Raw genomic sequence first — 25,550 nt, 5'->3', positions numbered from 1 at the left:
ACACACAGAGGAAGGAAAAGCAGTGCATGAGAGCCTCCAATCTTGTAGGAAGGAACCTCAGCCTTGCAGCTCTAGTTAGGGCTGATCAGAGTTGGATTTCCACAACTGGAGGCTCCTGTACACATTGTCGATTTGATTTAAAGGGAAGGGATTCCCATGCTGGTCCAGAAAAACATTATTACCTTTTTTTCTCCCTTTGTGGCAGTCTTGAACACAAAGTGGCATTACTCTAGCTGTACATTTAAGCATGCAAGAGATAAAGAAAAGGGTAGGGGGAACTGGAGAGAAGGGGGTCAGTTGTCGGGGCATGAAAAATTATTTGGCTCATATGTAGAACTATCACATATTAAAGAGTTAACTGTAGGCTGGGATATTTAAACACTTCTTACTAGGTACGCACAAGCTTGTTTGTTTAGGTAAATAAATAAGGAAGGAATTAGATATAATGGGGAAAGAAGACTTTTCCTGAACACTGTATTCCTTGTATTCAGCTACAGCTCTAGCCTTGGTGCATAACTTTTTTAAAGATGCTGATTAGATGAATGCATTTCTTCTTATATTCATTCTCCATTGCAGTTTCTCTGCCTGCCTGCATTCCTTAGTGTGTGGCAAGTATTTATGAGGGTATCTTTCCTTTGCAGGTTTGATACATCTTTGAGCATTTTACTTTTTGCATACAATACTTTTGTTCAGATGCAGGGATAAAACATAGTTTTAGCTCTTTAAAGCACCTTAATCAACTCCCTTGGCTATTCCATTCTCTCTTCTTTGACCACTTCATGCTCAGTGAAGGCACTTAAGATTGGCTGGAGCATTTGCCTCACTATTGGATTGATGCTGCTGCTGGTAATTGGTACTTCTCTGGACATCTAAAGGGTAAGTGTGGATGTTTCTAACTGATAGATTTAAGAAGCAGAAGCAAATTCCAGTGTCTTCTCCCTGCAACATCTTAATGGAGAATGGTAAATATTTTAAGACTTGTTGGCCAGTTCTTATGAGTTCAAAATCTTCACTGACACTGAGCACCAGCTAGCTTTGCAATTATAGAACAATTCATTGAAGTAACCCTGGAATATTCAACAACTTTTTAAAGTTGAATGGATAACCCGTCTTACTGCTTTGCTGACGTGGTATATCTAGGCACAAATCTGTAGTTCAGTAGTGCCTATTCAGCTAGTGCTAATTCAGTACTGACGTGCCATTACATTGTGGGATCATGTGTGTTGCATTAATATGCAGATCCAATAATATACAGTTTGAGGTAGCTGCTTTATATATTACAGAAGTTATATTGAAACAGGCTCTTCCTTTGTCCATTGTTTCTCCTTAGCCAGGAATAGTTTTGTTACTTCTTTCCATGTTAGACTACTAGAGAATGATAGCTGTGATTCAAATTCAAAGGCTGGGGTACAATATCTCCCTCTAGATTGTATTAACTATACTGATCTCAGGATGTCATCCTACTATGATGGGAGTCAGTTGTGGTGCCATGTGGCTTGAGAGGAATAGATATGCTATATTAGCACATAAAAAACTACTTCCACTTTAATGGACATCTATTTGTAATAACTAAGCACATAAATAGTGATTGCTAGGAGGTGGAAGATATCCACTAAAATTGCATTTTGCAATATATTTTTTTCCCCACTCCTCACATGAGTAACCTCTCATTTCCCACCCTCAAACCACAAGCAAGTTGGCATCATGTTTGATTTTCTCTCTCTCTGTGGTTATGCTTGGTTAGTGAAACACAAATGACAGCTCACCTGCCAAATCCTTCACAACCATTTCTCATGGGTCCAGGATCCTTGTGGGGCAAGAGGCTTCCCAGGAGAGGGAAAGGGTTTCTTAAATAGGGGCTTCTCAGCATTTTGAGGAGAACATCAAGCTCTGCTGCCCATCTGGGGCATGCACAGGTTTATGTTCAGTTGACACTTCAACCACTCCCCATACTGTTTTTGTCTCAGAGGTAATCAGTAGAGTGCAGGTGGAGAGAGGGCAGTCTGACCTTGGGACATAGAGACTTGTGTATGCAAAGGCATATGAACATCAAAGCCAACTCAAAATAAGGGATGCCATCATCCATGCATCTCAGCAACAATCCAGGTGAATTTCTGGATGTTGGTTGCCACCTTCTCTGATCTAGAGATAGGACTGAAGATCTAAGGCAACATGAACATTTCTTCAAGCATATGGTGATAATTTCTGAAAAATGAACATAGAGAACTTCTTTGGTGGGAGATTGGGCAATCAACTGAGAATTGAGAATGAAATCCTGGGGAGACATAAAGGTGAGAATATACAAAGGAATGGTCCCAGGAATGGTCCCCTGGCATACACCTCTAATGACATAATTAAGAAAAGTATGTTTGCTTTTTTCTCAACAACATTTTGGTTACTTGTTAGGTCTACTTCTTAGACTTTATATTGGATATACAATGTAATATTTCCATTAAAAATACTATGCTAGCAAAATATTTTGTTCTTTGATTATGTGAAAATTTTGAAGATCAAAGCCTGAATCAGTTTTCAAAGTGAGCATATTGGATAATGTTGAGCAAGTATCAATACTCCACCAGTAAAATGGGCATATGGACTCATTTTAGGTAGTTGTGAGAATATCAGTCAAGCATTTTGCCCAAATCCTTCTATCTTAGCAATGACTATAATAAGCAATACCAATAAATAACAGCTGGGACAAGAGGAATATAAAAATGAATCAGTGAATGATTCAGTGCGTCATTCTATTCGTGGTTATTCTTGTAAATACTGCAGGATGAATCTTCCTTTAATTTATATAGAATAATACATTGTTTTAAGGATACCATTTGTTTTTTCATGTAATTCTGGGCATACTGTATTTAATAATAGTAAGCTGCATTGTGAACAATATAGTATAGAATCAATATGAGATTGAGTAGTTTGGTATTATTAATATTCTATAGTTACAATGTAATTTCTTCATGCAGAGTAAAAAACTTTAGCAACACGATGAGATGATTTTTCACCCATTGGATTGCAGATATTTTAACTGGGTTTTAAAAAAAACGAAATTATTTAATACTTGGGGCTTGTGAGTATCTAAGAATTTGGAATCAATCCTATCCTTGTATAAAAATCCTTTCCTCAGTTTTCCTCTTACAAGTGGGGACAATACTGCCATCTCTCTGAGACAGCTGGACTTCCTGCTTTGGAGAGATGCTACAGGTTCTTAGAGTTGTTTCTTAAATATTTTGTGGGGAACTGCAAACAATTTACAAATGAAATAATGATGAACAGGCTAGAGTGCCATTAATATTAAATCTATTAATGTCTTGAATTATGACTTTCCAGTGTGAGGGATTAATGATGAGTCTGAAGTAAAATGTACCTCGCTTCTGAAGAGAAGAGAAGCAATCAGATGTGAATATTTAAAAAAATATTTTAGCTTAGTTCCATTTCAAAAGTTCACATCTTACCTTTCTTATTAGCATTTTCTTAAGCATAATGTAAATTAACACAGTTGTGAATAATTATATTTTTGGATCTCTAATTATAAATGTAGTTGACCAAGTTTGCTTTGAATAAATATGGATCAGAACCAGGGACAGTTCTCAAAGACTTAACGTGTCTTTTTGCCTTGGATACCCTGTGAAGGAGAACTTGCATCCCACATTATTGTTAACAAAACAAACATTCTGATCTTAGAGAGGTTCATATGTTGGTTGGGCTCTTCAAGATATGTGAATTCACAATGACAATGAAGTCAAATCACAATGTAATGTAATGTTTAATCTGTGATGGAAATATGTACATTGGCTATAGTAGGTGCTGAACCTCTACAACAGTGCAATACAAGTATATATGCAAAACTCTCTCTGTATATCTCAAACCTCATACAAAAATCTGATATTTGGAATGTTTGGCAACTGAAATAATGTTCCATTTTTAACCAAGGTGCAATACCATCCTACAAGCATACAATGCCATCTTTGGAACTCAAAATATTCCCACTTTGCCAGCTAAATCAAGGCGGGCACACATTATTATTAAGTCTAATGTGACATATTAGGATCTTTGGATATGTTCTACAGAAAGAATACAACACCTAGAGTTGGGGTGGATGGGTAAAAATGTTAAATGATTTTTTTTTGCTATATGGACAATAGACCAGACTGAAAAATATTTTTCCATTCCAGATCTAGATAAAATGTAAAGCTCTAAGTAACTCTGAAGAAATTTTATAAAGTGTGAGAAGAGGAATAGGATGGACAAAGAGGAAATGGAAGCTGCACCAGTGAAAGATGTAGGAAAAGCGCTTTTCCATACTTTAAAGCCATAATAATAGAGAAACATCTCTATATTACCATGCCAAATATTCTGTGTTTATGCTGCATTGGTTTTTGTGCCCAGTTTTCATTTAAGATTTAAAAAGGCCAGAAGACCTGCCAGGTGTTAAGTCACAGGCTCCCTGTGCTCCTTCTCCTGGGCTTCCAGCAGTGCTGTCAATCTGCATAGGCTTACTTATGGAGCTGTGCTATTCAGTTCATCCTAAACCAAACTATTTGCTAATGGAAATTAGCAAAGTTTACTTAATAATACCATTGTCAAAGCAAGAATATACAGTATTTGCTTTTGTTTGGATTCTGCTTTAAATAAAAGCAATCTGGGATTCGTGGAAAACAGTAAAAAAAATTACAAATTGTCTAAGCTAAAAGACAGAAGATGACAATTCTATATGATGGCTGGACTTAAAATCTGAATAGCTCCACAGCATAAAACACTGTTCTGGGTCAAATAACCAGAATTTGGTGCTTTGTGGGATCTAAAAAACTTCTAAAAATATGGTTTTTATATTGACTATACATAAAAAGATTTATCGGAGCTGAATAATACACAGGTATGAAAAGAGAGTTTCTCTTGGAATCTGTCCATACCAGATATTTGATACATTTTCAGTTCACTGTGGATCAACTGAATGGGATTTTAGGTCAGAGTAGTGAAATGGAACAAGCAGATCATATTGCCAAGGTGACACTTTAAAAGCATGTTCTGTGTTGGAAAACTATTTGGCAAGATGTCCCAAAGGGGGTATAGTTGAGGGTTATTTTTTCCTATAGATTGTTAAAGACATTGGGTTCTGTTCTCATGACACACTGGACTAAAAGCTAGGCAGAAAATATGCTTAAAACTTAAAAGTTAGTCATGGTTAAGTAGATTGTGCAAACAGAGGAAGAACCATACAACCAGAACTAATTAACTGTTAAATGTGTAGAGAAACCCTGTAATGGCATTCCTGAGGTATTGACTTCAAATGAAGGAACCAAAAGCATTTCATTTTTAGCTTACATTATTCTGGGAATGAGGAAGCAGATGTACATGTTGGTACATTAATATGATAACCTGAAGTAGAGCTTTATCTGCTTACTAGTGGGTTTTGCTATTTTGTACTGCTTCCTTGCCTCATTTTTGTTTAGTTTGTTTATTTGTAACACAGTACAGCAGTGTTTCTCAACCTCAGCATCTTTAAGAGGAGTGGACTTCAACTCCCAGAATTCCCAAGCCAGCATCTCTGGCAGAAGAATTCTGAGAGTTGTAGTCCACTCATCTTAAAGTTGCTTAGGTTGGGAACACTACTATACAGTAAATTTTGTGGGTAACTAAAGAGCAAAGAGACAATGTTATCAGTAAATTCTAACAATGCTTTAAATAATCATATTACTACTTTCTTCTAGTCTTATCATTATTCAGTTTGTATAGGTCATTATTGTAAATATCAGATGTTAGGCCAGAGTTTGGTAGCCCTCTTAATCATTAGACTATAATTCCATCACTCCAGACCTTTAATGATATTGGCTGGGATTTACTGGAGTCCAATAATTTTAGAGGGTCACACATTACCTAAATTTATAACTTTAGAGAGACAGGTTAAAATATAACTCTACTTATAATTTCTGTGAAGAATATCAGAAGCTACTTCTCTAAATATATTTTTCTTTTCTATTTTTCTTTTAGCTTTCCCCCTTTTCTTGCATTTTTGTTTTCTCTTTTTCTTTCTTTTTCTTTTTTCTTTCTTACTTTACATTGGCTTGTGTTATTTTTTAATTTTTCTTTCAAAAAACTTTATAGACCTCAGCTGAGGAAAATATTAAGCAAAAATATCTTCATAGCAGAAAGGGAAAGGCTGAGTTGATAAGAGATAATTTATAATTTTGCTTGGAGGTAACATTTCCATATTGAAGATTCCTTGTCCTCAGATTTTGCATACGACTGATTGCACAGGATTTTAAAACATAATTCTGCTCAGAAACCTTCCTTCCTTCCTTCCTTCCTTCCTTCCTTCCTTCCTTCCTTCCTTCCTCTCTTCTGAAAGTTTTTTCTCTTTGACCTTTATGTAAGTACAATATGGCTCTATGTAAATAAAATTACAAATTGGTGAGTCAACAGTTTGCATTTCATCTACTTTAAATATGATACTCTAATTATACCCCTCTTTACTGCTATTTTAAATAAGAATCACAAATAGATTAGGTTTGACTCAGAGATAACTGTTCCTCTGTACCTCATCTAAAGTTATAACCCAAATGATAGATCATAACTGTACCTAAAGTGAGTGGGTTTGTTTACATGCATGATAAGCCAGCAACACAGTTTGAAAAAATGTTTACTGAAAGATACTCATAGGACTTTGGGCAGCCAGCAAAAGAAGCACATTCAGAGAAGTTTGTTTAAGGCCACAGAGCTCATAGAGGTGTTTTTCTGTCTCTCTTTATTGCAGTCTAATAGTGTTTTTGTAGTTTACATGTGGTGGACTTAGATTTTTAGATTTTTTTTTCTTCTTTGGAAAGTCAGGACATAAATAAATGTAAGCAGCAATACTTTGGAGCATATCACAGCATAGAAAACATGAATTTATGTATATTACTTTATTTATCTGTATTTCTGAATCTACAGGAATATATTTTTGTATAAAACTATTAGAAGAATTATAATGTAGAAATAAAATTTGGAAATTAGGATCAAGCAAGCCATTTCTATCAGCCACATTAAAACACAGCATAATGTAGGCTTGCCTATAATAGATTTAGAACACCAGTGAGAATAAAATATTTTGTCTGAAAAGACATTGGAAGCAGATCCCTATCAGGTGTCCTCAGAGAAGGAAGATCACAACAAGGGACCGCATTGTAAAAGGCATGTTTTGTGGCTGTCCCTTGTCCCCAGCTCAGCTTTCCTTAATTGGTGATTGAAAAGCATAGAAATTATGAAGATCAAGTGTTTAATACTATGGTCGTACTCCACTCTCTGGGTATTTTTCAGAGCTCACTTTTTTCTTCCTCTGTTACAGTATAATAGGAATAATACTGTATTAGGAGAAACTCCCATGCATGACAGTCTTTGGAAAAAAAACACTCTTTTTGTGTGGGGGCTCTTAGAAAAAATTAAATGCAGTAAATAAGTAAATAATAACTATTGCATCAGGTCTAATATTAACAACTGTTAGAACACAGATAATGTTATTATACTACATGAAAAGCATTTATGTAAGATTCTAGATAGATTTGAATTATTTGATCAATTACAATATTTAAACAAAATTTGCTTTTAGAAGTTTAATAAATTCTCCATTCTGATGTTGCTTTTTTACAAAGTAATACCTGAGATGTTCAGGATACTGATTTTTGTGTCTGTTTCCAAATTCTATCCATCATTTTAGTGCAACATGATGGTCTCCCAATGTCATTACCACTACATTTCCTTGTTACACAATACTGGATCAAATCTCAAAATTGTTAATTTACATATAAGATGATTTGACTTTAGTCTTAAGCTCTCTCCAGGGTGGTGGGACTGACAATGAGGAAGTATAAGGAGAAATGATTTCATGATTAATCACTGTTTGGTTAAACCCCAAGGAATCGGATTGCATCTGAAAGGTTAGCAATGAGATCTCATCTGTAGAATGCATTGATAAAATTCAAAGTCAGCACATATGATGTCCCTGATATAACTAAAGTACTAGCAATTATATATGTGCTACTATGATCCCAAGCAGATCAAAAAAGAGAGATGATATGGATAAAAAGTAGAGTTGGGTAAGCTTTATTATGGAGATTCAATAGCAACTTGATTACAATCAAACACTGAATTAAACCAGGAAGTTAAATTTGAATTATTAGACTGAATTAAATACTTCCAAATTGGTTCAATAGTTCAGAAGCCTTTGCCCATGTGCAGCTGCTCTTTTAAAAATCACATTGAACTAACCCAAATCGGACTAGTATTTCAAATCGGACTAGAACCTATCCACACAGCCCTAATAAAAAGGTCAGAGAGGAAAAAAGAATATGGTTCAATTTACATGTCATGCTGAACCAAAACATGGCTTGGTTATGATTTATCATTTAAAATCATAATGAATTTGGTTCATTATATTTTGCAAATTATGGTTTGTGAGTTAGTGTGGATTTAATACACTGTGGCTGCTTAAACTAGAGTTAAGCAAGCTATATTTCTCGTGATGTAAATTTTGCCTCAGAGTTATGAGGAAAATGGTCAGAGAGAGAGAGAACTATGTTTTTCCATCATACAACAGCCTCATCCTGAAAACTAGATTTCCCCCTTGGGGCAAGCCTTTGATAATGTGTGAAAACCAGTTTTTTTCTGGATGGACTTCAAAGACATATTGTTCCCATTTATTCTGTTTCTGGTAATCGATAAATTTATATTCATTTGGTTTTTATTTTATTTCAATAAACATTGTTGTGTTATTTTGAATTGTTTGGGCATTCAGGGAGAATATAATTAATGTGATGTGTTATTCATTTTTAATGAGGTTTTGAGAGAAAATAATGTTTCAAAATGGAGAACAGTTATACAAAAACAAAGAAGGGAAATCGTTGAAAGGAAGAATGTGTGAATTATATGTCTCGTTGATTTGGGTGATTCATGATCTATACATATAGCCTCTGAGTTCTGCTGCCAGTGTGTTTTCTGGGTGTCTGATATCTTTAAAACAGCTGCTGAGTTGGCCTTGAAAGGGAATTTATTACTTTAGACTCTCACTTTAGTTTGCTGTTTCAGTAAACCACCTTGTTTGGAGCTAGTAACCAGATCTCCACCTATCCCAATAAATACAGTCAGCAAAGAATATATGCCAAACCCAGAGAAAACCAAACAAAGGTCTCCACCCTTAGAGTACAGTATATTTTATTCTGAGCTTATTTAGGTTTTTCACTCCCATAACCTAGAGATATCGTTCTTACTGGCTTGGTTTTTTTTCCCAGGCCTCAAGCACTTGGTTTTTCAGAATCAGATGTAGCCTCCTTTCCACTCACTCCCAAAACACGGGATTTGTGATGCCAAGACTCTAGCCCTCAAAGTTTTAATCTTATCCCCTTAAGCTAAATTTAGAGTTTCCTGCAATTGCACATAGGCATCACTGGATAGCTGTGCTGCAAAGAGGTTGATGGGTAAGCATAGATTGCAGATGGCTGCAGATGAGAGATGCATAGGTTGTAAATGGATGCAGTTTCCAGCTGCACATAGGTGCATGTCCTGCATGCTGATTGGTTGATCCAACTTCCTGTTCTGAGCTTTGCTGTTTGAGTACCCCTTAGCCAGATCATTACATTTGCAGAAATATAAATGGAGCATCTGTGCAACCATCACCGAATGACAGATGCTTATGTTCCCTGACATGTAGTGCTAGAGAAGTTTGTTCAATCCTTTAGTCACCCAAAGCATCTTTCCTCCATCTTCCACTTGACAGTTTTGCCATCAAGGAAGCAATAGCTGACTTGGGAACTGGATTATAATGGGCCTGCCTGCCTACCTGCCTACCTGCCTGGGTTGGACTTTTGTGCTTTGGCTATAATGTCTGCAAAAAAACTGGAGGACCACTAAACAGGGCAGCAAATAGATTTTTCTCAAGTATTTGGTTTGCAAGAAGAATATACTCTTTGTTGAATTTGCTGCTTGTTGTTCTGCAACAATTCTGTTAATTCATTCCGTTATATTTCATGTTTGATGCAAATACATTAACTGAAATGCCTCTGAAAATTGCTGGCATCCAGCATTATACAAATTAAATAAAAATAAGATAAAATAAATTCAAGTAAAATACACTATAATACAATGGACTGAGATTTAACTTTATATAACACTAAGCACTAAACAAATCATTCTCTTACTCCGGATTTATAGCAGCAACATTGCTATATGTAGTTTGCCTTAAGTCTAGATGACTGAAATACAGCTTCCAGTACTTGCCTAGCCAACATGGCCAAAGCTGAAAAATGCTGCAAACTGTACTTCAGCAACCTCTGAGGCAATCTTTCTCAAATCAATTAGACATATTAAACTGCAATACAAATAGCACAAGATGAATTAATAAAGGCAGGATAAAAAGATGAAAAATAAACGAAATGTATTTCAATAGAGGCCATTGCAATGCATAGTCACTGAAATTAAGTGTCACTTGGTGTATTCTGCGTTATTGATGCAATATCAATGTTCTAAGGAAGGATGCACTGATCTATTGGTTGATTATGGGGATGTTGGAGGTAAATAGATACCAGCTGAGACACCACCTAGTTGTATTTTGCAATATGGATTTGGATTTGATGACCATTTAATTAAAAAATGTCGGTTTGGTACTGCTAAAACTACATACTTTCTAGCAAGACATGTTATAAACTTTAGCTTTTTGTAGACTAAAGACTATGCAGTGGCAATGACAGCTGTGAAAAATCTGCTTTTTTTTTGTATAACTTTAAATGCTAGGGCTACCCAGTGGGAAGGGGTTTGTGTCTCTATGTTTCCCAGAGAGATATTGCCCAATTCCAAATCTCTGGATTAAATTAAGGCTTCAATAAATCTTGCACAAATCAGCCCCCACGTGGCTTCCAGAACAAAAGGGAATTTGGTAACAGCTTGCAAGTCCTGAATCCTAAGAAAGATATTTGCCAGATTATGACAGTGGGGGTTTACTTGGAAGTGGGATTACATCATGCTCCTGCCTTGACCATAAGCAAGAGAGGTAACAAAGAAGATACAATGTGTAACGTTTTGAGGACTTGACATCCACAGGGATGCAGCTGCCAGTTGGCCCCTTTCTGTCACTTACCATGCTCAGGCCATCCGCATCCGGTTCAGGAAAACTCAAAATGCCACCTGCACAACAGCCTTTCAAACAATGCATGCTGATACAAACCTGAGGTTTAGAGCGTTCTATTCATGAGGAGCACAAAGGCTTTCGATCAGATGGAGCAGAACTATTTCTCTAGCAGCACACTTTCTTCAGCACACTTTTGAGAACTAGAATGCAATGTGGTGTAGGCTACTCCACTTGCCTTACTTATGAAGTTACCTATCCCTTACTACACTATTAAACAGTTATGGAGGAAAGAGGATTATGGGATGTTTCTGATAACTGAGTTTTCTTTGTTGAATTGAGTCCCATATTCTAAGATATTGACAACCACTCATCATCATGTATTAAATTTAGATGCCACTCAACTCCTAGCTACTTTGGGTGGGTTATAATTATCAAGACATTTAAGAATAAAAACAATAAAGGACACACACAAAGCCGGCATAAAATTGAAGAAAAATGGTGACAAAGAAAATAAATCTGCAGAAAAATACAAAGATAAAAAGGGGTATCAATCATCCTTGCCAAAGGCCTAGGCAAACAGCTGGACCTTTAGAGGGTAAAAATACCAGTAGGGTGGAAGCTTTAAAATTCCAGGGAAGGCAGGTGCTGCTACAGGGAAGGTGCACTTCTGGGGAGAGAACTCTTTTGCATGTAATAGAAAAGTACTACTTCTAATGGATTAGAAATCATAACTAAAGGCCAGATACAGACTTGGGAATCTAAGGAACTTACATCTTTGAGAGAGAATATACATTGTATACAAGCTGCCCAACACATTTAAAATATATTAAATCAAAGTCATGGCTACCTTCATTGTTTCATCTTGACTCTGCCTTTCTGTGGAAGTACAATCTCCAGCAGGCCCTAAAGATTGAGCATAGACCTCGATACTCCTCCCCCCTCCAAAGTTTTGTACTCCTGTGCTAAACACCTTGTAGCAGGTGACTGGAAGGATCTCTGTTTAAAATCCTGCAACCAATATTAGCAGCTGAATTTTCACTGAGAATTCTCCAAAGGTCAATATACTCAATGTATGCCACTGAATGTACACCTCTTTGAGCATCTGTTCTTGATTTTCAGGTGATGTGTTGGGAATACCTGGTAATTAAAAATCTTTGTCCATGTTGTAACTAACTTGCACTTCTTGTGCAGAGAAGGAATGGAGAATGTGCTTTGCAGAGGTTAGGCTGTTCTTATTCAGTACAATGTTCTCAAGAAGATCCAGATGTCTAAAGATCTACAGTTGTGATAATTTTTAAAACAGTAGCTTCTTCATTGTAGTCTACTATTACATTTTAGGTTCATCAACATAATTCTGATTTCAAAGCTTAACCAGATAATCCATTTCATTAAAAATAATTTCATTTTAGCTAAGCTATGGATATTGATTTCAAGGGTTAGTTATCATAGACAGATAATATGCAACGGTAGAAAATAAGATTATACTTTGTTCCAAATATTGACTGAATTACAGAACCCCTCTATAATTTTAATATCTTCATCATGTTAGCATTCCCTCAAGCAAATATTTTCACATCTTCAGTATCCCACTTTCTAACTCCATAATGCACTGGGCTAAATCATGAACAGGAGGAGTGGGAATGGGTATGCCCAGTTTGGTTTAAGAACAATTCAGACTGTAACATGGCTTTTAGCTGTTGCGCTTGATTGACTCATCAGGATAATAAAACTCTGGCCAGAGACAAACAGTGATATTTAATGATTTCTTATGTACTATATATCATTCCTTCTGGGGAGCAGATATGAATTCCAGCTCCTGGATAGAAACCTATGGGAATCAGCAGCAAAGATTTTTGGGGGGGAAGGGGGAGAGAGGGCAGTTCAAACTAAACCAGTTTGCAGGACACTTCATCAATAAAACTATACAACTATACAAAATATGCATTATTTTGCAGTCACTAAAGATCACTGCTGTGCTTCAGAAAGTTATAATTCTTATAAATCTAGAAGGTGGCCAGATCCTTAAAGGGAGATGCTGTAAATTATGTGATATGGGGGGGGGGGATCACTGCACATTCTCTGACACAGGACCATTTACTATAATTTCATTACTGAAATGGGGTAGGGGAAGTTTTGTGAACTCTTACTATCTACTTTGTGAACCCTCGCTGTTGGGATATTTCCAGGAAGGAGATTACAGTTTGCCTGCAATTATTTTGAAAATGATTTTGCATGGTACTTGAAAGGGGGGAAAATCCTGCATTGTTATGTTAGGCATTTACAAAATACTAACTAATCTTAACTAAGATTAGAATACCAATATTCTTATGAAATAGCAGATTGGGCATCACCACCATGAGTCCACTATCCTAGAAATATTTTGGGGTAGGCAATGAGCTAGTTTTTTTCCCCCCAAACACTATACAAAGATGATTCCCTATCCTTGAACACACTTATCTGTTTTTAGAATTTTAACCGAGCTGATTTTTTTGATAAGGAAATTATTTCTGAACAGGAAAAGGTTCAACTCCTCAGTATTACCCATTCTTTTCTGTCTGATCATGAGGCATCTTCAGTAGGTTTTGAGGAAGAGGGGGCTTCTCATTCCCCCCCCCAGTATTAAATTTCTACACTTTCAACAGAATCTATTTCCATACAAAGCAACTATCGTGTGACTCATTCATTCATTGAATGAAGAGAAGAGCAGCTACTTCTTCTCTGGATAATGGATATACCCAGCCTGCTAGGTCTTGGCCCTCAGATGTCTGAAATGTGCTAACTTTAACTGGTATAATGTCAGGGTATACAGATATGTTTAGAGATATTTCTTATTGAATTAACTGGCTTACTCACAGCTAAATGTTATGTACTTGCATTTGTGTAGAGCAGTGGTTTTCAACCTATGGGTCGGGATCCCATTTGGGGTCAAACGACCATTTCACGGGGGTCGCCAAACAACGCAGTCCGCCATTTTTTCCACTTTTCCTTAGCTTGCTACTCCCTTTTATTCTACTGGCTTTTGAAAGCCAATAGAATAGACTCTCTTGAATAGATTCTAATTCTATTGGCTTTCAAAAGCCAATAGGAATTGTCCAGGCTGTCTCTGCCCTGCTGAGCCCGCCAAAAGTCCCATTCTGCAAATGGTGCTGCACCAGTTGAGTAGTCCTCGACTTACGACCGGTTGGAGGTCGCGGCATTAAAAAGGTTGAGAACCACTGGTGTAGAGTGAATGAGACAAGCTTTCTTATGCATATTGATCTATTTGTATTGGATTGTTGCCAAGGGCCTGGACTACTGGAGACCAGAAGCATGACATTTGAAATGTACATGTATTTTCAGTGGCAGGTATGGAAGGGGTCCAAAAGGTCAAGAGAGTGGCTATGGCCACTGCATCAAAGCCTTACCCTGTTCAGGCTTCACACATGCACCAAAAAGGCAAGGTTTCAATAATATTGCCACAACTACCTTCTTGGGTTTTTTGACTTCCCCACACCACTGTGCAGATTACTTTTGCTTTGCTTATTGCTATGTTCACCCTTTGTTAATGTACTAGAATAACTACACGACACTAAATTATATTCCAGTTTGAGCTCAGTTCTTGATGACTACAAGAATTCACCCACAAAGTTTTTTAAGCAAAAGTGTGGAAGGAATTTGTCCTTGACTTCCCAGACTAGATTATAATTCTGCATTTTCTTCATGGTCTCCTACCCAAGTGATAACCCAGTTTAGTTCTGAGATCAGCAAGGTATTTCTGGAATATATGGTGTTCCAAAATATTCAGTGGGTGAATGGTGGGAAGGGGAGTGAATTATTTGTTTGAATTGAGCTTCTGTATAGCGCTAGAATCCCTATGGAAAGAAGGTGTTTGTGAGTCACCTACTTGAGCTTCTATATTCCAGCATGATGTCCCCAACAGCAGCCTTTTAACTGTACTCTCATTTCAGAGGGACTGTCTTTTCTTTCCTGTCATTCTCACCTCACACACTTTAAGCCCTCAGGCTTTCTGTTTGGTTCATGACAGTTGCAAAGTTGTCATGGAAATCCAGCCAATTCATCCACCTCTCTGCTGAGCCCAGGTCACTTTTCATCACCAAAGGACAAAAGGAAAGGATGAAAGATTAAAATGAGGTTGAAATGTTCCACCAGAATATGATTTCAGAATGTGATAGACTTAGATCAAAGACCATGTTGGATGCACCGCATCTCTTTGCCTTTGCATTGACTCAGTTGTGTCCCTAGGGAATTGAAAGACAGTTCATTGCCTACCCAAAAATGCTTATGAAAATATTTCCAGGATAGTGGACTCATTGTGGTGATGCCCAACCTGCTATTTCATCAGAATGTTGGTATTCTAATCTTAGTTAATTTCATTCAGAGATAAAACCAAGTTATATGTGTTAGGTTGGGCAGGGGTGGGTGGGTTGTTGAATATTAAAGATAATCTTAATGTCCAATGTGCATTCAACGAATTGTGTAAAACTCTGCCTGTCTCTGATGCATAATACACATACTAAATTAGAATTATTCTGACTCATTTAGTGTGGTAAATGCAAATATTCTGTAATTTGGGCTCAGTTAAAGGTAAGGTCCATGAATATGTCACCAAAAACAAGAGTGGGGGTGTTGTTTATGGTGGGACAAATCCATAGATAATATAACTTAATATTTTGTAAATGATAGTCATTGATATTTTATCTCCAATTTTACCCATCAAATTGGGAGGAAAATCACCTAGTCAAAAGAAGAAGTGAGAAATTCTCTATAACATCTGAGAGATCAATAGTTGCTTTGACTTGTTAAATTTATGTGTCATTCTCAACATTTTAGCCATAGTTTTAGATGCTGGTCAATTTAACTTCTGCAAATACTGCATTCACATGGGTGGAAATTGCTTTTCATATGAGTAAAGGAGAAACCTTTTTCTGTTGCTTTGGACAATGTGAAGCATTTAGTGGACAAGGACAAGGTGAAGTAGTTAGTGGAACATCATGCCTCCATCACTGGGGGTTTTTAAGAGATTGGACAAGCCATTTGTCTGAAAAGATACAGGACCTCCTGCTGGAGTAGGGGGTTAGACTAGAAGACCTCCAAAGCCCCTTCCAAACCTATCATTCTGAGGGGTCTCAGAATGACAGTACAGTGGTATTTTCTCTCACATTGTCTGTGCTGCCTTGTAAAGTGTTGGGTTATGTAGGGTTTAAAGAAATAAATCCAGGGACCAATGATATTTTATACAATCATATTTTGGGGGAAAAGATAACAGTAAATGAACTTTTGGAATCGGCTATCATCATATCTGCAGATATAAAATATTGTTCTTTAAAAATAATCTGGTCTTTCTTTGAAGCTGTCACTTAATGACATAAATCTGTGAATAATGCAGGTGAAGGTGATTCATGAATAACGATGTGCAGACAGTGCTTATTTTTTGCATTGCTCTCCTTCCTGCACATACAATATATTCATGAAGAGCCCCATCTCTGAGTATTTACATGGAGCCCCAATTTCATTTCTACTCACCTTTCATTTTCTATTCCCCACAAGGACTGTTAGATGAGTTCCTCATATTGTGGTCTTCTTCCTTTCTTAGCCTTTGCCCTTTGGAAACTAGAGAGAGACTTACTTCATTCTCCATACATTTAACCCCAGTAATGTTCTTTCCTGCATTTGCTTTTCCCCTTCCTATCGTGATTCCTTCCCTTACCCTCTTATTGCCCAATGACCCAGAAGGGAGGAGTTGCCTGGGCCCTTGAAGAGCTATTTAACCTGTTTTCATCAAGGGGTCTCTTTGGCCATAGAATGACTCTTTGGTGGTTTCTTTTCCTTTAACAGGCTTAGCTTTCCTCCATTGTGCCTGATCACTGGGCAGAAATGCAGAAATTATTATCAAACCATCCCTTCTGACTGAGGCATATGTTTCCACCCCCCTTCTTTCTCTCTCTCTCTCTTCTTTGATGGCAGATCTGGAGGAAAACTTGCACAGAGTGATGGGCAGTGCTGGCCAAGGTCTGGTTGCTCTGCCTCACAGTCGGGTCACCTTTCAGGATCCTGTACTCTTTTCTGGCCTGGAGAAGCTCCCTCTTGCTCGAGATCCTGACAGCCCAAGCTGGCGGCCCCTTGACAGCCCAAGCCCCCCTGCTACACCTGAGCAAATCCTTCCCACCTATTGCCTGCAGTATTTTAATATGCTGTACCCAGATGACAGCAATTGGGTCCCAAAGAGTTTGGGTGAAACTCAACAACACAACAACCAAGGAAGCAGGACGGAAGTGCATAAGGAACCTGAGCAGTGTCCCATCATTGACAGTCAAGGATTGAGCCTCACCTCTGAGATGGATTATCAGGCCAGTCTTCACCTTGAGGAGCACTCTCTGGAACAGGTGCAAACAATGGTAGTGGGTGAAGTGCTCAAGGACATTGAAACAGCTTGTAAGCTGCTCAACATTGCCGCAGGTGAGTACCACAGGCCTATTGTTCTTATATTTGGCACAGCTTAGCCCACAAAATAGAACAAAATGTGTATGTAGAGGCATAATTATGCATTGCAAAACTAGTGAGACTGTTGTGGTCATTTGCCAACAATTGGCAATATTCTTTGCCTATCATTGATAGGTTTCAATCTCCTTTCAGACTACCATGTTGTTTGTTTTCTTTGCAACAAAAAGCAATGAAATGTTTTGTGGCACCTTAAAGACTAACCATTTTGTTATTGTATAAGATTCTATGAATCACAAAATGCATCTAATGGAATGGACAAGTTAACATAAGGTAATAAATTCATCAGTCATTAGGGTATTAGAAGATTCTTTATTACTATGCCTTTTATCCTGACATTAGGATTATAAACTCCGTAAAACTGGAGTTGATGTGTGTGAGGATCAAATAAGCTTTCAACCTGATTTATTTACTTGTTATATAATGATGTACAACATAGCAGTTCTCTAAATTTGTAGGCTGGTTATCAAAGCTCAAGTATTCTTTCATGGCAGTGGAAATAAAAAGATTTGACATAGCTGGAGCAAAGGAACAAGGGGGGAAATGGAGGGAGAACGGCTTTCTCCTGGGATGCACATATGGTACTCGCTGTTGCGTTACAGAAAGACGCTGTCACTGGGCTTTTCATTTTTCTGCTTTCTTCACTTTATTCATTATCTCCAGATACCAAATGCTTCATTCACATATATGCATTTGCATGCATCTAATAAAAATCACAGACTTCTTATGGACTACTCAACACTGTTGCAGAAGAAATGGCAGAGCTGTGATTAGAAAGAGCAAAACCTGGCTGGTTGTTAGGACAAGGAAGTGGAAAAATATTAAAATACAACATGGGTTTGCATTCTTTATTCGGATAAGTCTTAGAAATTTTACACCAGCCTTCCCCAGCTGAGATTGTTTTTCAGGCATGATCCCATTATAATTCATCATTAGCCATGTTGGCACTAAAGGAAAAGCAGTTGACATTAGGATGAACTGAGTCAAATTATGGAAGTCTGCAATAAACCAGCTTTGGAACTGTCTAGATAGTGTTGGATCCAGTGTCTTGACCCTAAATCATGATGTATGTGAATAATAGAACTTGAAGGCCAGAAATATCTAGAGGAGAACAGGTCCTTGTCATACAGATTGGTCAGTTGAATTGTACTGTATCCAAACTTGAGGAACTCTTAAAAGTTGGTCATCTGAGGTAGTGACAGGAAAGTTTTCATTTTAGTTGAGGTTTCCAAATTTTACATACTAAAGGAGGACTGTGCTCTTTTTAATTCAGTCGATGTAGAGGAAATTACAAATCATAAACATAAGTTGCAATAAAGATGGGTAGCGTAACATATCAGCTCTCTCTTCTAGTTCTTCTAATTGCAATGGATTTCTTGCCAGGCAAATGTTCCCAGTATACTGCCGGCAGGATCTAAATGCTGCCAACACAAATATAAAATGCAAACTGTCTACACAAAAGCCAACCTGCTTGTTTTACCTCTTCAATTATTAGAACATTCCTGAAAACAAGAAAAAAATTAAGACTAATATGGCAGCTATCATCAGCCTTTATCAGTCATGGTCTGTCCATGTAAGATACCGACATCAGACCTACAGCTGTATCCAACGTGCACTATTCTCTAGGAGATTGTTCGGATGTTATTGACTGTTGTTGTTGTTCAGCAGTTCCAATGATAGCTTTATTACTGCCTAATATTTCAGAGATAAATACTGCTTTAAAACTTTAGCAGAAAACATTGATATGATAGCTGTATGTTGGCTGATGTATCAGAACAATGAAAATATCAAAAAATGGAGGCGTTCCTCCTCACAATGCTAGTCACCTGGAATATTGTCTTAGAATATTTGTTCTGAAGATGAATTATGACTGAAACAATGTACACACTCTCTAGTATATATATGTATGTGTGCTGTGTATTTTTGTAGACCCTGCAGACTGGAGTCCAGGAAATGTTCAGAAGTGGATCTTATGGACAGAACACCAATATCGATTGCCCCAGATTGGAAAATCATTCCAAGACTTGTCTGGGAAGGAGCTATGTGACATGACTGAAGAAGCGTTCCGTCAACGTTCTCCATCATGTGGTGATGTTTTACATGCTCATCTGGACATTTGGAAGTCAGGTATTTAGTAAGAGAATTGAGACACAAATGATGAAACTGAAAACTCATTCTTCAAAAAGGTATTTTGCTAGTTGGAGCAATAGCGGGACTTTTCTCCTATACTGTGGTACTTCCAAACTACTGCTGGAAAACAAGACTCTCGAAATAATCGGTGCTAATGATTTTACTTGTGCTTTTGACTTCTTGCTTTTTTGGGGGGGATATTGTCCCAGTGTTCAGCCTCATGTTTAGTAGAGCTTTGGATTGGAACAGTTTGGTGCTGATCACTTTGAGGTAGAATAGTGAGTGTACTACAGAGCAGGATTTTGTCCTTTGCATCCCTTCCAGTTATATGAGCTATTGGCTTTTTTTAAGCACTGTTGAAGAGACCTCAAGAATGGGAAGAAGTGGGGAAATTCAGCCTGTCAGAATCCATTAGATTAACTTTATGTTATGTTTGCTTTCCAGCTGCCTGGATGAAAGAAAAAACTGCTCCCGGGGAGCTGCATTACTGTGGTGAGCTAACTGTTGCTAACAATAAAAATAAAATAGATTTTATTTTATATTATTAATTATTCTAATGATAAAAATATTTCAGAGAGGGAGAAATGTTAAAAAGCTAAGAAGCTATAGGGATGCAGAAAAAAGGTATTCAAGAATCCAAATGTTGCTTTATTACAAGCACATGTCACAATATTATGATTATGATCATGATTTATCACTTGTTGCTTGTATGTACACTGAGACCTTTTGCACCGGAGTCAAATTCCTTGTGTGTCCAATCACACTTGGCCAATAAAGAATTCTATTCTATATGATTTCAATTCCTGCAGTAGAAGCAGCTGCCTTCTAGTTCTGCTTAATGTCTGGATATTGTTAGATCAAAAGACGAAAATATACAGTCCTTTTTAAGACCAGTCATTGACTAAATTATGTACCTTTGGTATATGGATTTTACATTATTATACTATATATATCAGTGGTGGCGAACCTATGGCACGGGTGCCAGAGATGGCACTCAGAGCCTTCTCTGTGGGCACGCAGGCCGTCGCCCCAGTCCTAGGCCTTCAGCTGGGTTTTATAAAACCTTTTCGCTTTAGGCCTCCGCCACCCTGTGCAAAAAAAAAAAAAAAAAGGTTCAATCAGTCAATTTCAACTTCTCGTGGGAAAAAAAAAGATCTTTCAAAGTTGGAATTGATTGATTGAACTTTTTAGTCCCACCCAGTCTGCCGTTACAGCCACAGCCACGCCTACCCAATGGGCTACGCCTATCCAATTGGCCACACCCAGCCATTGGGCCACACCCACCTGAAATTCGACAATGCATAAGTGGGTTTTGGGTTGCAGTTTGGGCACTCAGTCTCTAAAAGGTTCGCCATCACTGATATATATTATATTACAGTATAGCAAAAGCAATAGCACTTAGACTTATATACCATTCTGTAGTGCTTTACAGTACACTCTCAGCAGTTTAAAATGTCAACATATTGTCCCCAACAATCTGGATCTTCATTTTACCAACCTCGGAAGGATGGCAGGTTGAGTCAACCTTGAACCGGTCAGGATTGAACTGTGGGCAGAGTTAGCCTGCAATACTGCATTCTAACCAATTCTTACAGTAAGCATTATAATAAAGAATACACTGTATGAAAGTAGATACCATTATCCAAAATGGAATAACATCTTCATATAATAGAATAGTTTCTGTATACTGTATGAGCAGAGAGAGAGATGAGAGAGAGAGAGAGAGCTAGCATGAATGAGTGGGAAAATGTAATTTTCTTCTCAATAAGAGCTAACATTCCTTTGGCACTTAAAGAATTAAAGAACAAGATAACAGAGTGGTGAAAAATAATTCAAGAACAATATCTTAAAAAACAAATCTTACAAAAATAAAGTTAGAAATTTGAAAGGCTAAATGCTTGCTGAAAAAGGGAAATGTACTGGTGGAAAACTGTCAAAAAAGAAAGAAAGAAAGAAAGAAAGAAAGAAAGAAAGAAAGAAAGAAAGAAAGAAAGAAAGAAAAGAAAAGAAAAGAAAGCATGGTGTTGGACCTACCACATGAGGTTTTACTCTAGTCCAGATATAAGAGTTTCTCTTTTAAATCTTGGACATAGAAAAATCTAACATTTTTGGTTGGGACATAAAGAGGAATATTTCCAGCACAGTTCAATCAGTGTGATGATCATATGGAGAGGAGGGAGACTTTTAGGTGGTTTGATCCTAGACCAACTAGAATATTACAGTTGTTGGTTGGCTTAGAAATAAGCAGGACATTAATGCTGATGTTGCAAATGCTTATATACAGAAAATATATTGTAATCTGAAGGTTAAACAGGTTCCTGATAACTGATTTCTCTTAGCTGCCCTTTTCATATGATCAACTGAGGATTCCAGGATTTTTCAAAAACAGTTCTATGCAAAATGCATTACACTATTTGAGTCTACTTTAAGCTAGGTGACACTGCCATTGTTCCTGTCTAAAATAACTTGCTTTTTCTAATAAAAAGTACATTGCTTTCTAAAAATTAATTTAGATGGATGTTTCCTTACTATAGGGAATGATGAGAACTGGACAGACAGCGAGGTAGATTCATCCTGCTCAGGCCAGCCCATTCACCTATGGCAGTTTTTGAAAGAGCTTCTGCTGAAGCCTCATAACTATGGTCGCTTCATTCGTTGGCTCAATAAGGAAAAAGGTCAGTGATATTGATTTCATACTGAAAATGGGAGGCAAATTCTTTATTTGGATAGTCCAAGATTCCATAGTTTGGAAAGTCCTTTTATAAAGGTCTTCTGAAATATAAAAACTCTATACATTCGCCAGGGGCAAAAAAAAAAAAAAAAGTTGGGGTGGGAGGAATTTCAGGTGTGAGATTGGTGGCTTCGGTATCAGAACATCCATTTTACTCTTTCAGCCACCTCCATGCTTCCAAACTGGAAAAGAGGGAGAGAAAGACATAGCACACCAAGTGCAAACTTAAGGGGAAATTAAGGGGAGGGAAATAGAATGGGCAGAAATCTACATCAGAGCTCCCAAACAGGCATTTTATTCAGACCACTCTCAGTTGTGAAGGACCACTGCTACTGTCCATATGTATAAGAGCAATGGGATAGGTCTGATGCTTGTCAGGATTCATACGTGTTTTATTTACTGATCAGTTTTAATTTGGGTTTTGATTTGAATTATATGAACTTTGCTAGGTTTTATACGCTGCATTTTCTAGTGTGCTGGCTGATTTGAGCATTGGAATAAATAGTAAGCAAAACTATAAATCCAATAATAAAAAAAACATTATAGTGCTTTTGATTTTGCTTCTCCAAATTTATTTTTATTTGCTTTTTTATGGTTCCTTGCAAACATTTCTTCCTCTTTTTATTAAACAAGCTATCTTTTCTGTTAATAATTCCTCCGATTCAAAGTATCATAATAGTGTGAAGATGGTAGGTAGGATGTGGCCCACATAAATGGATTTCTTGTTTCTCATATTTACTGCCTAGGTATATTTAAGATTGAAGATTCTGCCCAGGTGGCTCGGCTATGGGGAATCCGGAAGAACCGGCCTGCCATGAACTACGACAAGCTGAGCCGCTCAATTCGGCAGTATTATAAGAAAGGGATCATCAGGAAACCAGATATCTCACAAAGGCTGGTCTACCAATTTGTACACCCTGTCTGAAAAGCAGAGCAAAGAGAACAAATTCAGAGTAACTGATTCCTTTCTGGGCTGGAGGACTTCTGGGAACAGCATCCTTTATCCTCTGCAATGTTGATGGAGCTAAAAGCAACTATTGACAAAGACAGTTGGATCTGGCTGGTGAACTGTAGAGATTCCTGTGTCTGGGAAACAGGAAACAAATAAATTGTGTCTGGGAAACAGGAAGCAAATAAACATTTACTGTTTAAGTAAAATGGCAAAAAGGAAATGAACAGGGCCATTCAGATCTCATTCTAGGCTTTGTGGTTTTGTAGGGGTTTTTTTACTTTAAAAGAAAAAATAATCTAAATATTTCCAACTACATGGTATGGGAATCCAAAGAAAGTAGGAATTTGATGGAAAAGGAAAGAGAATACTGATGCTATAGAGACTTTTCCATTCTAATAATTGGAAGACTATTTGAGATCAAAGGAGCAACGTAACATTGTTTGCAACTTTGTAAATTAACAGTGGGCAATTATAATATTGCGTAGCAGTCTTCTGACCTAGCTTAAAATTCCTATGCTCTCTAACCTTTCTTTTCTTTCTGGGTAACAAGCAGAAAGCTCAACAGCCCATTTCTCTGATAGCAAACAAGCTTGGGGGCTATACTTTAAATGACTTTCTAGTCTGCTTTTTTCCTCCTGTTCTTAGCACAACAGCCAGGCTTTGATATTTCAAGTTTGATGTTGGAAAAAAACTAAGAATCATGATTTGGAATTCAGAATAATGGTGCATCAATGGTTTAGAATCAGGCTGGCCCGGTATATTGGTTTTCTGTTTATGTGTTAGAGGAATGCAAAATTGTAGTTTAATTCAAAGGAGCAGACCAGAAAGTCTGTCCAGGTTTAATATTAATGAACTTGATTAGTTTTCCATATATGCAGTGAATGAAAGTAGTTACTGTTTCGGGTATTGTTAACAGAAGGACAGAGTCACCCATTCTCAGTGTGTGAACAAACCTTTCTTGAGGGGAAAAAACAATAGGATTGTGCAAAGCAGCCTCCTGCTGGAGCTCAGGCTGACCCCAAAACAAGAACAATTTGGCACCTGCCTGCCTGAGGAGGCCAACTAGCTGAGCATCTGGGAAACAGTGAAGAAAACACACAGTCTCCACCCCCCAAGGCAGCCTGAACATGGTCCTGGCAACGATACAGGTTGTTCTGGTGTATGGGCTGCACCTGGAGACTTGTGCTGATCCCTGGAGTAGGATAATTATCCCAAATCAGGTAAATTCTCTTGGAGACATTTCCTGAAATTATGCTGCAACTTCTGGTACTGCAGCAGTTACATTGAGAATTACAAGTTATGGCCCAATCGTGTGCCTTTATGAAATCAGCAAAGCAGATTTTGGCTAATGATCAAAAGCAAAGTCATTGTGACTGTCATTTTGTCTTACACTGCCACTGAAAATTAAGAGAGAATCTGAAATGTATGCTCAAGTAGAGGTTGTCTGGGCTATCAAAATTAAAAGAGAGTGGGTGCTAAACCGTGTGAAACTGACACAATATTTAGGAGGTAAAGGAATTATGGCCAAAACTTCAAGGAAACCTCTACCATTACTCATATGTGCTTTCAGAAAAAGTTGACATATTATTCTTTTACAACCCCCCCCCCTTCATGCTCCTATACATACTACCACATTGATTATGGCATAAACTTGTTAAACATGGAAGTTCCTTAAGACTTCAGTATTTGACTTAAGGTAAGATTAACTCTCCAGGCTAAATTTAATTCCTGGCAACTTCATCGACATGTCTGTACATTTTTATTGGAAACAATTTAGAAGAGATTTGCCTTTGGCTAGATGATGATGATGATGACGACAACAACAATGGAATGGAAAAAGGCAATCTAGCTTACAACTCTAGTGTTTCCTGATCTCTTATACAAGTATTAACCAGGTTTTACTTACCAAGTACCTTGTAACCTTTCTTACATTTTCAAAATTAACCAATGTTGGCTAGGTGCTGCCACCAAGAGGAATACTGACCATGCACAGCATACAAAATTTTAGATTTATTGAGCATGTTGCAGGATGTAAGTATATAGAATGAGCAATATTTTTAACATTATTAAAATGAACATTCTTTGGAATTAAAATAAGTCCTTTCTTACAGTGCTACATCAGATATTATTTAATTTCATAT

At 37.4% G+C, this 25,550-nt stretch overlaps 1 protein-coding gene across 3 annotated transcripts; it reads left to right on the top strand.

The window, feature by feature from the left end:
- Nucleotides 1-469: 469 nt before the first annotated feature.
- SPDEF (SAM pointed domain containing ETS transcription factor) lies at nt 470-25,517 on the top strand. Of its 3 annotated transcripts, none has more exons than XM_039339007.1 (6): nt 470-876; nt 17,063-17,554; nt 19,526-19,723; nt 20,171-20,218; nt 22,261-22,401; nt 23,204-25,517. In XM_039339007.1, the coding sequence occupies exons 2-6, from the start codon at nt 17,089-17,091 to the stop codon at nt 23,380-23,382; spliced, it is 1,032 nt and encodes a 343-aa protein (XP_039194941.1). In that variant the 5' UTR covers nt 470-876; nt 17,063-17,088; the 3' UTR covers nt 23,383-25,517. The 3 variants fall into 3 exon arrangements, with proteins under 3 accessions (XP_039194941.1, XP_039194932.1, XP_039194950.1); XM_039338998.1 differs by lacking the exon at nt 470-876 and adding an exon at nt 933-2,291; XM_039339016.1 differs by lacking the exon at nt 470-876 and adding an exon at nt 2,378-4,285.
- Nucleotides 25,518-25,550: the final 33 nt, after the last annotated feature.

This window comes from Crotalus tigris, unplaced genomic scaffold (assembly GCF_016545835.1).
Source record: "Crotalus tigris isolate CLP2741 ecotype Arizona unplaced genomic scaffold, ASM1654583v1 scf7180000017550.10884619, whole genome shotgun sequence".
Taxonomy (NCBI): Eukaryota; Metazoa; Chordata; class Lepidosauria; order Squamata; family Viperidae; genus Crotalus; species Crotalus tigris.
Note: the sequence above shows the minus strand (reverse complement) of the source record. Positions and strands in the feature narration are given on the sequence as shown.

Bases quoted from the DNA above. Each gene is read 5' to 3' on its own strand.
- SPDEF (XM_039338998.1), top strand. From the start codon at position 2,213: ATGAACATAGAGAACTTCTTTGGTGGGAGATTGGGCAATCAACTGAGA. The intron at 20,219-22,260 runs GTGAGCTAACTG...TCCTTACTATAG, and splicing joins CGGGGAGCTGCATTACTGTG to GGAATGATGAGAACTGGACA. The intron at 22,402-23,203 runs GTCAGTGATATT...TTTACTGCCTAG, and splicing joins TTGGCTCAATAAGGAAAAAG to GTATATTTAAGATTGAAGAT.